This window comes from Pyxicephalus adspersus, chromosome 12 (assembly GCF_032062135.1).
Source record: "Pyxicephalus adspersus chromosome 12, UCB_Pads_2.0, whole genome shotgun sequence".
Lineage (NCBI taxonomy): Eukaryota > Metazoa > Chordata > Amphibia > Anura > Pyxicephalidae > Pyxicephalus > Pyxicephalus adspersus.
The window spans coordinates 10,955,863-10,969,421 of NC_092869.1; the positions used below are offsets into that span (position 1 = coordinate 10,955,863).

General features: G+C 38.1%; 1 protein-coding gene across 4 annotated transcripts in view; it reads left to right on the forward strand.

Annotated features, from left to right (window-relative positions):
* NPAS3 (neuronal PAS domain protein 3) overlaps window positions 1–13,559 on the forward strand; it is a 298,073-nt gene that overhangs the window by 17,632 nt on the left and 266,882 nt on the right. Inside the window, exon 1 of one of the 4 annotated variants that reach the window (XM_072427892.1) lies at window positions 174–283. The exons of 2 other annotated variants lie outside the window; for them this stretch is intronic. In XM_072427892.1, coding sequence (XP_072283993.1) covers window positions 234–283 — 50 coding nt within the window. In that variant the 5' untranslated portion in view covers window positions 174–233. Of the gene's footprint in view, window positions 1–173; window positions 284–13,559 lie in introns of those variants that run through there. One more of the 4 variants, XM_072427894.1, reaches the window with a different exon arrangement.

Genomic DNA, 13,559 nt, shown 5'->3' on the forward strand with positions numbered 1-13,559 from the left:
TGTAACATGACGGTGAAGTTGGGCAGCATTGGAGTGAATGGAGAAAGGTAAATAGAGCGGAGAGGGAAGGAGGAGAGAGGAGGAGAGGGGGTGGGATGTGATGGAGGGATGCAGCGCTAGATAGAACCGCTGTCACCCCTCAGGAGGAGACACAGCACCCCCCCCCCCCCCCCCCTGCACCGGGCACGGAATGCCCGCGGCTCTCGGCATCCTCACATCTCGGGGCCCGGATCATGGCGCCCACCAAGCCCGCCTTCCAGCAGGACCCTTCCCGCAGAGAACGGTAAGAGAGGCCGGGGCTCGGGCAGGCCCGCGGACGGAGCTGACACATGACGTGTACACAGAGCCCGCACATGTGCTGCCATGACACCCGGCCACTATGGATTAACCCGCTGTGTGCCGCACAGCGACAATGGGCTGTGCCAACTTCCCCGGCTCTGGGTGTGAGGGGAGCAGATGACAGGGCACAACTTTGTTTATTACATTGTGTGGATGGCTGGCAGCCATAGTACCAGCTGGCATAGATATGCGCCAGCCATGGCATGTACAAGCTGGCAGGAGTTCATGACATGGGTACTATATGGCACCTGTGTATCGGCATCACTTCACTTTTACTAAACTTGGCCTTTCTTGCTTCCTCTAACACTTTTTATGCCACAATTGACTGTCCCTGGCAGTGCCATGCATATATATCGTCCTGTACGTGGGCACCGTCCGCCCCTTTATTCCCTATGGCAAGGTTCGCTCATTTCTTTATGACCATATGTAAGGCCTCCGCCATAGGAATGAATGAGGTGAGCAGGGTACACGTGCAATACGCTCAGGATGCAAAGATTGTACAGCGGCGGGCAGTGCCACGTGATGAAAATCTCTGAAAACGGGCTGAAAGATAGAATTCTGCAATGTGGGGTTAAAATAATTTGAGGAAGAAGTCGCCCTGAGATTTTATCTCGGCACAGGTGCAGTGTTCGGTGTATGTGATGCCAATGAAGCCTGGTAAGGGAGTGAAACTTGCAAAGTCTCTTCTTCCAGAAAACCTTTCCCCATGCCTCTGGAGGCTTTCTTTTTTTCCAGGTGCCCTGCAGAGCCCGGCTCTAAACATGGCATAAAATGGCCTGGACACCCGGGACAGTGAACATTTATTGGCCATGATCATGGACCGAGAAGGGTCACCACAGAAGATAGCAGCTACCAAACTGACATATTTACCATTAATTTTTGGGTGAAATGTCATTTAAAATCAGAACTGGCAAGACTTTTTTTTTAACCAACTAGGTAACTATTAATTGGGCATCAAAACCTGGGCTTGGAACCAAAAGTGTAGGACAGCATTTGGGTTTTTTATCTTCATTTCCTCTCCCAGGGACACATCAGATTCTCAGGTGCTATCATGGTACACCATTCTTTCCTAGCTTGGGATAAACTGCCCCCCTGACCATGGCCAAACAATCCGCCTCTTACAGTAGGGTAGCTGCTGATTTACCTTTGAATGCAATTGTTTTATTGAATCAGAAATCAGATCCGAAGTGAAAATTGGCATTTGTGTCCTAGGCCCTAGGTAATTTGAGTTTATTAGGTATTTAATGTATAAAAAATATATTGTGATATAAAATGTTTAATGTCCTAAAAGTCCCATCTTGTTTGTCTCTTTCCTGTCTTTCAACATAGTTTGGTTAATAGGGATGTTGGCAGTATTTAAAAGGATGATTGGGATCTCACAATATGAAATATATTGTGATATATTGTATATTATGGTATTTATTGATGTTTTGTATATTATTGATCTTATGTACAGTTCACCTACATAAATATTATGTTGGTATAAAATTGTGTTTTTTATTTTTTGTTTTATTAAAAAATAGAAGAAAAAATATTTTAAATAGTTATTTACTATAGAAAGCCTATAACACTCATGAAACCTGATTTATTCACCAACTTGTATGGCTCCTTCATCCTATTGGACCCTAAAAGTTGTATGTATGAGTTGTATGTATGATTAGCAGTCCAAAATGAGCCAGTTTTTAAAGGAAGGTGGTGATCCCAATTTCCAAAAACAATTTGATCTGAAAATTCCTTAGTAAATTAAAAAATGTTAACAAATTTGCACAATTCTGCACAATAATGAAAGTGTTGCTTATTATCAATACATAGTACATTGATTCCCATGTGTTACAATGCTGCACAAATAAAAATGCCTTACTGAGAAATTGGAACCATGTGGACGATCCTTATGGATCCAAATCATCATAAAGTTTTAAAAAAATGTTTTAAATTGGTTTTCACTTTTTTTGTTTATTAAACAACTTCTAAAATGTTTGATTTGGAAGCAGAGTCAATGAATTATTGAATGGCTATTTACTCTACATGTGTCATACTAACTGTAGTGTAACATTTTGGGTGGGATGTATAACATATTTATTTTGATGATGGAAATATTTTTTTTTTTTTTTTACTACACTGTGTGATTGTATTCTAAACAATGTCTGGTTTGCCAACAGATGAGTGAAGGTTTGCCATGTGAAGCTGCTGTATTAAAATGTAATATATATATATATATATATATATATATATATATATCGAGAGAGAGATATATTATATATATTGCAGCAAATATCTTTCTTCTCCAATTTTCAGCTGTTGAAAAGAATAGATTACGCTACATCTATTGTTTAGAAACTGTTAAACAAAAAGGCTATATTTCAACTAAGCAGATTTCATTGGGTCATTTTCACATCTGATAATTGGGATATTTTCATGTATGTGACTTGTGCCACACAGGCTTGGCATGGAAACCATGTTACCTGGCTTTTAATGTACACCAAAGCACACTGATGCTCCATAAGGTATATTTGTGTTGTACATGGCTGTGGTGTTAGTTCACAATTTTTTTAGTTCAGGTGCTATTTTAAATACTTCTTTATTTCATTCTGATTGTAGGTGTACTTTTTTTTCTAACAGTATTTGTGGTATACAAATATGGACAAATTGGCCGCATGGACTGCAGGCTTTATGCATCCATGTTAGCCAACTGTTCTTGTCCATATATCATAATAATTAGGTAAATGCAGACTGAGATTATTCTGAAAGATAATAGCAGTGGCAATAAATTGCAATATAAGGCAAAATATATGCTTATTCGTACTTGTATGTAAATTTCCAATTTAAAACAGATCGGGTTTACAGCATGGCTTGGTAAAGTGGACCTTAATAGACAGTGAAATTATTTATGAAGACTCAAGTCAAGAAAAGTAGAGGTGTTACTCAAGCAATCAGATTTTATTTTTTCATTTTTCCATTTTTGGTTAGGGAATAGAAGCTGAGTGTTGGTATCGTGTTCTGCATTTGCTTAAGTTTCCACAAATCATTCTTTTTGGCATTGAGGTTTAGCTGTGGTACATGCTTGGAATCTAACTACTGCTTATACCTGAAATTCGGACAAACAGCTAAATTTACTATTAAAATACAGAGATGTTCTGAATCCTGTTCAGTCAGTTGTGTGATCCCCATAGATCCTTACCAGCGAGCTCAGCAAGGTCCTAAACCTCCCCCAGAGACCACACTGTAGTTAGGAATTACAGACTGGTATGGTACATGCCACTTATTTATTGATGCCAACAACACACTGATGCGCTCATCTTTGTTCTCTAAACCCGTGTAAGTATGTTCAACCTGATAGACTGACAGCAGTGTGATAGGTTCTATATTCTGACTCTCCCCCCAATCAATCTGTATGGTTCTGTGCTATGATTACAGAAGACAGATTTCAATAGACACTAATGCTAGTTGTAAGTAATTAGGCATTTAATTATTTTTTAAAAGATAACTGGATTTACTTGGTTATTTTTTGCCTGCAGCTTAGCTTTACTTATACTTACATTTCAGAAGCCATTGCTGAATTATTTAAACATGAAGTAATTCATCAGCAAGGAAAGTCCATCTCATATTCATAGGGTAGGTATAATCTCATTCTTTGGAAAATTCTTCAGTCAGCCAGAACGCAGTCGTTGCACCAAAATGCCAAAAGAAGTAGAGGGTAGTGGAAGAGATAAATGGGATTGTGAATAGGGGTAATGAGTTTCAGTACTTTAGAGGGATTTCAGAGACTCTGTGTTACAGAACCGACTAGGGTGGGTCATCATGTCAATGACTTGCAGGTTCACTAATAGAATTCTGGTCAAGTGTTCTACCTATTCTCCTATTTTCTACAGGTAAATACCTGGCAGTGCTCACTGGACCTATAGGGACAATGTTGATTTGTATGGCCAAAACTTGTTCAGCTTTAGAAAAGCTACATAGACCCTTTAGATAACTCTAATTGGTATTCATGTCTTTTAGGTAGGTTATCACCTTGTTGATCTTTGATCTCTTCCATGTCATTCAGGTAGATCCTCACCTCTCTAGGGTTGCTTATTCTTGTTTTAGATACTTCCCAAGACTTCATTTAGCCCTGATTCTTGTATAGTCATGCTTTTTTCTCTGGATGGAGGCTGAGCATAGAATAACCCCAGCTGATAGTGTATCGCACATATCTTGAAAGCTAGAATTTTAAGTACATTTTTCCAGTAGTTTAATATAGACTGTTAATATCTCCAGAGATCTCTGCTGAAAAAGAGAGAACAATGCATGAGTACCATATTCTTGGGAAAGTCAAGTTAGAATGGGTAAAGGATGGATCCACGATATATATATATATATATATATATATATATATATATATAATATTAACTGGCACATTGTGTAGCCGGTATTAAATTACAACTTCCAATACATTTATTTCTCATTTGCTTATTAATGAGAACTTGAAAATTACCTAAACAAGAACTAAGATTTTATTAGCAATCTGTATAGTCAGTTTCTACAGAACTATTGCCCAGACTGTATGCATAAGACTTTATTATATTTGGATAATTTTCTGGAGCAAATGTACATATCAGGGCAGTTATTGGGAAACAGTGTAAATACAAATAAATACATTCGTTTAATATTTTTGACCACAGTTGAAGTATTGCTTTATTCTAGGCTATATGTTATAGTATAAAAGGAACTGAGACATGGGTAAAGCAAGGAAAATTATTTCTTGATATTAACTCACCAGTACCCTAAATGTAGGGACGCTTTAATATGCATATGTCGACTATCGTGGCAATGTCAATAGCTGACTTGCTTCCCTAAAGAAGCGCACTTCCTTGGAGATGTTGGAGATGGGGAGCAGACTAGTATTGATATTTGCATAGCTTGGAGGCCTTCACTGAAAATGTAAAGAGGCACATGCGGGCTCCTTAGGGTGCCTTTATTTGATTTCCAGGCTGGGTTTAGAAACCCGTGCTTTATGTCCGGTTTCTTTAACAAAAAAATAGACATCATCTGCAATTTTTTTGTTGAGTTGACTGTTTGGCTCCTTGGATTTGTCCATGGCTTCTGTTGTCGAATCAATAAAGTATTATACCTGATTAGTTGATACAGGGAACTGTATATGTCACATTGTTTATTGTCTAATAAATAAACCCAGCTTATATGCTTTATGTTATTGTTATGCACTTGTCACATTGGGAATGAAATGCAGAGTTGCCTATAGCAGCAAATATGGTGCATTTTGTTGGGGAGTATGGAAATTTCTGAAGTGTTGGAGACTCTCCTAAATTATCATTGTTTGCCCTGCACTAAAAATGTAAAAGCTCATCATGGAGGAATAGAGAAATAGTTCCCAGTATTATGTTTTCAACTTTATAACTAAGCAGCATTGTGGTGGGATTGTAGAAACTGGGAGTGTTATCAGCCAGTATGTATTAGAAATGTCTATTGTTATCATTATATCATTATATAGAACATTGCATTGCCTTTTTTTTCAGAAAGAAATGTTAACACACACACACACACACACACACACACACACATATATATATATATATATATATATATATATATATATATATATATATAGTGTTAGTGAGTAACAAGTAAATACATCCATACATATTTATATCGGGATAGAAATCTTTAAGATGGAATTAATTTCCTGGGAAAGCTTCTCGTCCCCGCGCCGCAGCGCTCTCTTTATCACCTGTCGCCATTTGGTGTCGGCAGAAAGTAAATCAAAGTGTTGCAATTTGTTATTCTGCTGCACTTGAGGAGCTGAAGCTAAATAACACACGGCCTGAAATTCTGATTGAAGTTGTAGGAGGGGGATCTTTTAATTTAATGCCCTTTAATCGCGCTGCCTGCTCGGCTTCTGGCATTTTAAAGGTTGAAGCTAAGAAGAATTTTTTTTTAACCAATTCCGTACCAAATATAACATTCTAATGTCAAGTGATCGAGAGACTCTTGATTTGAAGAGGACCATTTTTAATTAGTTTTTTTTTTCTGAGCAAATTACATAAAAAGGTACCGTAAAGTATTAGAATAGGTTGGATACAAAGGAATGGAAGTGTTTACAATGTCTTGGATATTTACCAGTTGCAAGGTATGCACACAAATGATTTCAGCAAAAATCAAATTTTTAAACATTTTTATTTCACAAAATTAGGTATACCAGGTAAACATAATATTTCACTTTCTTTTTACTAACATTTACTTCTGTTTTCTCTTCTAAATCAACCTCATTGCACCCCCAAACACATTGTCCATACCATACACCCAAAGGTAAACATACAAAAGTGCAGACTTGGAGTATGATTTGGCACCTATTTTATTTCATTAGCCGAAAAAATAAAAGATAAAAGGTTTTGTTGGTTCAGCATTTATTTCAAAAATATCCACATTACAGAATTCTAAAATCCAGGTCTAACAGCTTATCTTTTTCTCAGTCTTTGACCAGCCATTGTAACAAACCATCACATTGACACAGCTCAGACCTTTTGCTCTATCTCCCCTTGTTACTAGTCAGTGCAAAATCCATATTAACCCCCCCGCATGTCCTTTTTCCTGATCTTATGCGGAAGAGTTACCAGCATACCCTATTTAAGACACATTTTTATGCTTATATATTGTGACTTTATACTTAATACATAGAAGGTGAATTACTAGGAGCAGTTCGGGCTTTTGAATTTTCACTCTGCAAGGGCATTTTAACTTAGTATAGTGAAAAAGATGACGCTAGCTACTAGCTTTAACTATCCAATCACATGCAAGCAAAAATCTTTTTTTCTCTTTTTCTTTTTTGCATGTGATTGGGCATTTTTCAGAGTGAATTTGTTATCACATTCGCTAAGCTAAGTGAAGTAATACATCACTTTTCTAAATGAACAGCCCCTAGTAACCTACTCCACTGACTACATTAGGTATCAGGAATTTGAGATATTTACATAACGATATGTGCGTGATGTAAATATGGCGGTAGCTCTTTAAATCCCAATTTCTTATTATGTATCAGCAGGTCTTGTTTGGCTTTGTAGAATCATTTCTTGCTGCTCGCATATAATTTGCTCTCTGAGAAAGCAAAACTTCATGCATTTTGCATTTTCTCAGAATGATTATATGTTTAATTGTTGCGTGTGAAATCCGCTTGCTGAAAGGGCCCTTTGTTACAGAGCTGGAATTAGCATCTCCACACTCATTCATCTGCTATGTCCTTTCATTCAGAAAAATAAAAGTTTAAAAAAGCTGTGTATTCAGTCATTTCAAACTCACTTTGTGAGGGAAAAGTATTTTTTTTGTATTACTTTTATTTACAGAGGATCCATGGAATGTGCTACAGACCCCTGTGATGGTAAATTTTATTACATTCCTAAAAATATCCTCTAGTCAGAAAATCTGGAAATCTGTTTAACCTTCTCTATGACTGTTTGCAAGAAATTGGAGTAGATTTGTATTACTGTAATAATATGAGGTCTTCAGTGTTCTTCACAGGTAAAAAAGTGCTGTGCTTATAGATATTTATTATTTAGGTGTCATTGATCCCCTTAGGTCATATAAACAAATCATAGACCAGAGATCATATAAACTTTTGTGGAGATTTAAAATAGTGTAAAAGAATCTACAAATATTATTTGGCCTTCTGTACCTAGATAGATGACAGATAGGTACCAGGTAGAGGATGGTTGAATGAGAGCAATTGGGGGCACTGAGCACATTGGTACCTGGTAATAATGAAGTTTTTAAGAGAAAATCAATCAGTGCATTAGGGTCAAATTTGTAGCTTTCTTATGCTGGATGTGTCAGTTGAATGTGTGTTTCAATATCCAATTTTATTAGTCATAAGTACTATCAGACCGTATCATACAATTGTGAGAGTGAGAGTGAGAGACTCAAGGCTCAACTCACGGCTGTCCAGCTCTGGTTCTTGGGGGTCACAAATAGACCAATGTTTTCATTCACTTTCTGACTCTTTGGAAAGCATTCCTTACTAAATATCTAGTAATAGTTAGTCACATTCAGCTGGACTTGTTTCTGTATGGTTGAAGACTTTTCACAGCTTTTTAAGCTGCTTTATCAGTTCTACCTAAATAAAGCAGCTTGGAAAGATCTCCACTAGAAGATCAGATCAGGCATCACAGAGGAGTGGACAGGTTGGTCTTACCCACAAATGGAAGAGTTTCCAAACAGTCAGTAGACATGTAGACACATGGGGAACATATTCACTGAGCCAGACTTGTGTCTGAGAGTGAGAGTTACAGATTCAGGAAGGATAGGGGTAGTCACAATCTTACCAGGCCTGTGTATGAACTAAACAAGCTGCAGAAGTTCCAGAGCCAGAGCCACTGAGAAGCTGATATTTAGGCAGTTCTCTCTTGAAGAAGGGCTTTAAATCAAATAGCCAGGAGGCTGAGAGACATTTGTATTCATTTTTATGCTAAACCACCTGCTAAACACATTCTGCTGGGTGGGGTGAATCTCTGTGATATTCTCTATTTTATTCTAATCCTTTAAATTGATCAACAGAATTACAAACCTTTTTGCAGGATTTAAAAAGTCTGGACAGGTAATTATTATAGGTTGTTGACCTTACTTTTCCCCACTAAGTTAAGCAATGCAGCTTGGTCATGTCTTTGCTCCCAGTCTGTAATTGGACAATTCCAGCAGTGCTGACCCACCCCCAAGCTTCCTGTTTATGCTGTATAGAGCAGTGGTCCCCAATCGCATACGCGGGGAGCGGTGAAGAAGCCAGATTCCCCCAGAGTGACATCATGATTCCAGAACCTGCCCACACTCCAATCACAGGCTCAGACCACAGACACAACCCGCCCACCGCCCTGATGCATACAGGAGACATGGTCCGCAGCTCTGGCCGGTGCACACCCCCAAGGTGCCCCAAGGGTCTTTCTCCTGATCCTGCCTGGGGGTGCACCAGCCAAGAGCTGTGGACTACCCAAATTTTCAACCACTGGTTGTGGACCGCTGGTATAGAGCATTAAACCGTAATAACAAGTGAGAGCTAGTTGCATTAAAAATACATTGGTATAGCCACACTTAAGTCATAATAATACTTTTCTATTAAAATCACCTCCAGCACAATTTTAAACCAATACTCAATTTATTCTAATGAACAAGAAAAATTGCAGGAAGGAGCAGGAAACATGTTACAACTTGAAACGAGTTATCCAACAGTGCTTTTGTTTTGTGAGTGTTTTCTGCAGTGTTTCTATTGTCCTATAGTATTTACCGAGAAGACATTCCATTCTAAACAGGACCCTTATTGATCGGAATGAATACATAATTGCTTTTATTCGTGTTTAATTTATATCTTCCTGAAATTTTGATTCTGTGAGTGATTGAGATCCAATAAATGTTATCCATTTACATTTACCTCCAGTCAGTTGTACCACCTATAACACCATTTATAATATTCATAAACAGAGTGTCTGCACAGCTTTGGGGCTGCCACCAAGTTGTGGTCATTTTTCATTCTGCATGGCAGTTGTATTGGCTTTTTATGTACTCCTGCTTTGTAATACGGCATTGAGATTGCACTTTTTTGTTCTGCTTTACTAGTGCACATATTTCAGTCGGAAAAAAACTGAATGGAAACAGTAACAAATATAATCCAAAGGTAATGTTGGCTGCTCCAAATCATAAAGAGTTGATATTTTCAGGATGTTGACTTGTCATGTAGTATCGGACTTGACATATATATATGGATTGTACATCATTTTGGTGACCAGTCTCCTCTTGGTTCACTACCGGCAGCACACGTCTGTTTCATGGAAGTTGCCATTTTTACTATCTTGTAGTTGTCCCCTGTTGACGATATTAGTTTACAACCTGTCAAGCTGATCCCAGAGCTTTAGTACTTTCAAAGTCACTGACCTGAAACAAGTATGCAGATTACAACCTCTAACTTCATTCTGACTTTGCTGATCTACATATCTGTTCTGGGTCAGTAACTTAGAAGGTACTGAGTCCACTGGATCAGCTTGGCAGCATTGTCAGAATGAGATCAGCAGTGGCAGCCATTTAATTTATGCTGTACACTTTCTTTAAAGATTATGTAAATCCTAAATTTATTTTTCAGTATGTTTGGCACCATGCCTCACTGTATTTAGTTTTCTGAAGCAAATATGTTTTGTAACTCTATTGAAAAGTTTCCTACATGGAGATCCTGAATGTAACATCACTTAAAGACTGAAGGAAATCCTGCTGTCCTTAAGTTTATGTACACCCCAAATCTATTTAGTATAGGTTTATAGTTTATATTTATTTATAGATCATACATTATTTAGTATACTATAGAATTATTTCTGACTGTATTCACATTTCTTAAACAAATTAATTTATTAATATTCTGTTGCCACATTTTTATTATGTAGAGAATCCAAGAGCAGCAGGCTGACCATGGTAACCAATACCTTGTAATTAGCAGCAGCATTCTTAACCTCCCTGGCAGTATTCCTGAGTGTGGCTCAGGGTTAGTTTTCAGTAGCTTACCCGGTCCCCACGAGCCCGCGGCGCCCTTCAATGATGCCTGGTGGGCGAGCCCGCGGCGCCCTTCAATGATGCCTGGTGGGAATCTCTGTCTCTCTCCCTGGTGTGATCAGTGGAAGGTTGGTGTTCTGGGGGGGGGGGGGTTGTAACCTGGTGAGAAATTTAAAACAATGTACCACTTTGACATTCAAATTTACTGACCTGATCCACACTTGTCCATTGGGCTGCCTAGCTGATAGATCTGGTAGGTAGCTTAATGGCCAAATGAAGAAGAGGTGGACAACACTTCTGCTAATTTGCTAGACAGAAACTTAGTGTTGTCAGCCTAAAAATGCAAGTGCGGTTACTGGTTGGGTTTCCAAGGATAGAAACTTTGCAACAGATTAATAATTCTAGAATAATTGGCTTAAACATTATTTACAGTGGGACATGGTGCCATAACATGGAATTTACATACACTCAAAGACTGAAGGATTTAAGAAAAGTATAGAACTTGGGCAGGAAAGCACAAAGTGAGGAATTGGGGTGGGGGTGTCAGTGTGATTGCAAAGTACGCTAAAGGTAGATGTAGGCTTTAGATGCTAAAACAAAACCTGTATTAGGTTAGGCATTATTATTATATTGGAAAAAATCACTCTTGCTTTGCAGCAAGCAATGTCTGTTTATAATATGTAGTTAATTTAGGTATAATGCAGCTTTGACAATAATCAAATATTTATTTTCTGGCTCAATACTTCCTCCCATTTCCGCTCCCTCTCACGTTTTTTTTTTCTTTTTTACTATACTATGATATATATTATACCGTACAAACACATTGTGGTTATTGAAATGTTGCCTGGGCAGCAAAAGCATTTTTGGTAGTTAACCAAGCACCTCTGACAGATACAAGTCTTGGCTACAGTGGATAGGTTTCCGTTGATAAAGTCATTAGGAAAAAAAAGAGAAAGGAAAAAAAATGAACAAGGCTGTCAAAAGCTTCCCAACCTCCTCCTCGTTACTTGAGCAGTAATCGTTCCAGCTAACAGTTTATGCATAAATCCATAAAAATGAGCCAAACGGAGATGTGTATTTTGCAGGATCAGGTCCTGCACTGGAAGATATTGGCTTACAAATGCAGCTTATGCTGGGACCATCATTCTTGGACAAGCTGCACAAAGGAGGAAGAGGCTGACCAAGCCCTTGGCAGCTCTGTAAGAACTAACAGTCCTGCTGATTGACAGGTAGCAGTTTACTCTCGTGTCCACTAAGTACAAAATAAAAGCTGCATTATATTAAAGGCCTGAAAACTTCATGGAAATATGAACCAGTCAGTTACTAAAAACTGTTTATTTCCTTTTGGATGCAGGTAAACTAAAATGAATTCAAACCTAAGTATAAAAATATAATAGGTTGCAGTTTACCAGCACGCAGATGTGATGGCTGCATTTGTGTTCATTTTTTAAGGCTTTTTTTAAATATAATTTTTATTTTTTGTTTTTTTAATCATTTTACCCTGGTGATCTTGCTAGTAACATACTATCTGTAGTTCTGAGGGCTTTTCCTGCATTGGATCAAATAGGTCAGTTTTTTTTTATCTTTTATATGACAGGCGGTAGGAGGCTGCTATGTGTTTTTTGGATGCTACATGCAGTGTCCATTTTGCCCACCTCTGCACCTGCAGCCTCCATAAACTTAAACTGTATCTGCTTGCAAACAGTTAAAAATGCTTTACAAGCCTGGAGCCCTATGCTAGGCTTTATCACCTGCTTGCAAATGGCGGCACAGAAATGTGCAAACACCTGAAAAAGCCTAGCAGTGGCAGCCTGTTACCGCTCCCAGGCACCTAGTGACAGTAGGCAGCCATGACCGATACACATTGGGGTACAATACTGCTAGTCTGAACTGTAGTTGCTTTTCCACAGCCCAATCAGATAACAAGACTACTGCACAGCTCCCTTTTCCTCTTAGAAGCTCAAAAAGTATGAAAGCCAGGGAGTCGGCATTGCTGTCAGACGTCTAGTATTTTTAGAAGGAAGTCAGCCATGGCAGCTCCTTTATTTTTTTAATGACAGATTTGCTATAAGAGAAGCATGTGATCATACTTTGTGCCAGATAACGGCCTGTTCACACTCCGTTCAATACTCATTAATATTTATATCTTCTTCTATATAAGTTCAGGAACATGGGATAAAATATATGTATTCTGACATAGGCATGGATAGTTTCTATGTATTGGTAAGACCTCCTCTTTAAATATAGCAGTGCACAGTTGTCATCATATCTTTGCAATGTTCATCTTCTTAATTACTATTTAGGTTGATTGCTGCACATTTTTTAATTTCTGCTTTAAAAATCATTGAACTCCCTGTGACTGGAGGATTTATAAATGTCTCCCAGGTTTGCCATAGAATCACCTTCAAACGGCAAGGAATGTTTCAGAGGTCATCATGCTGTCCCAGAAGTCTGTTTCTTTCATTAATACGACAGGAAAGATTGTCTTATTATATTTGTATATCTTTGTAATTAAATCCCGTGTATTTATTAACAATCTGACTGAGCTTGAGCATTTACTAGATATCTAGCTAAAGCTTTTCAAAATCCCATATGAGACACAAGGAAGAGGACATCTTAGAGATTAACGTTATCACTTCCCCCTAGTTTTAGTATCTCCTTTATTTTGCGGTGTTTTTCAAGCAATGCATTTGAGACTTCCTTTTATACTG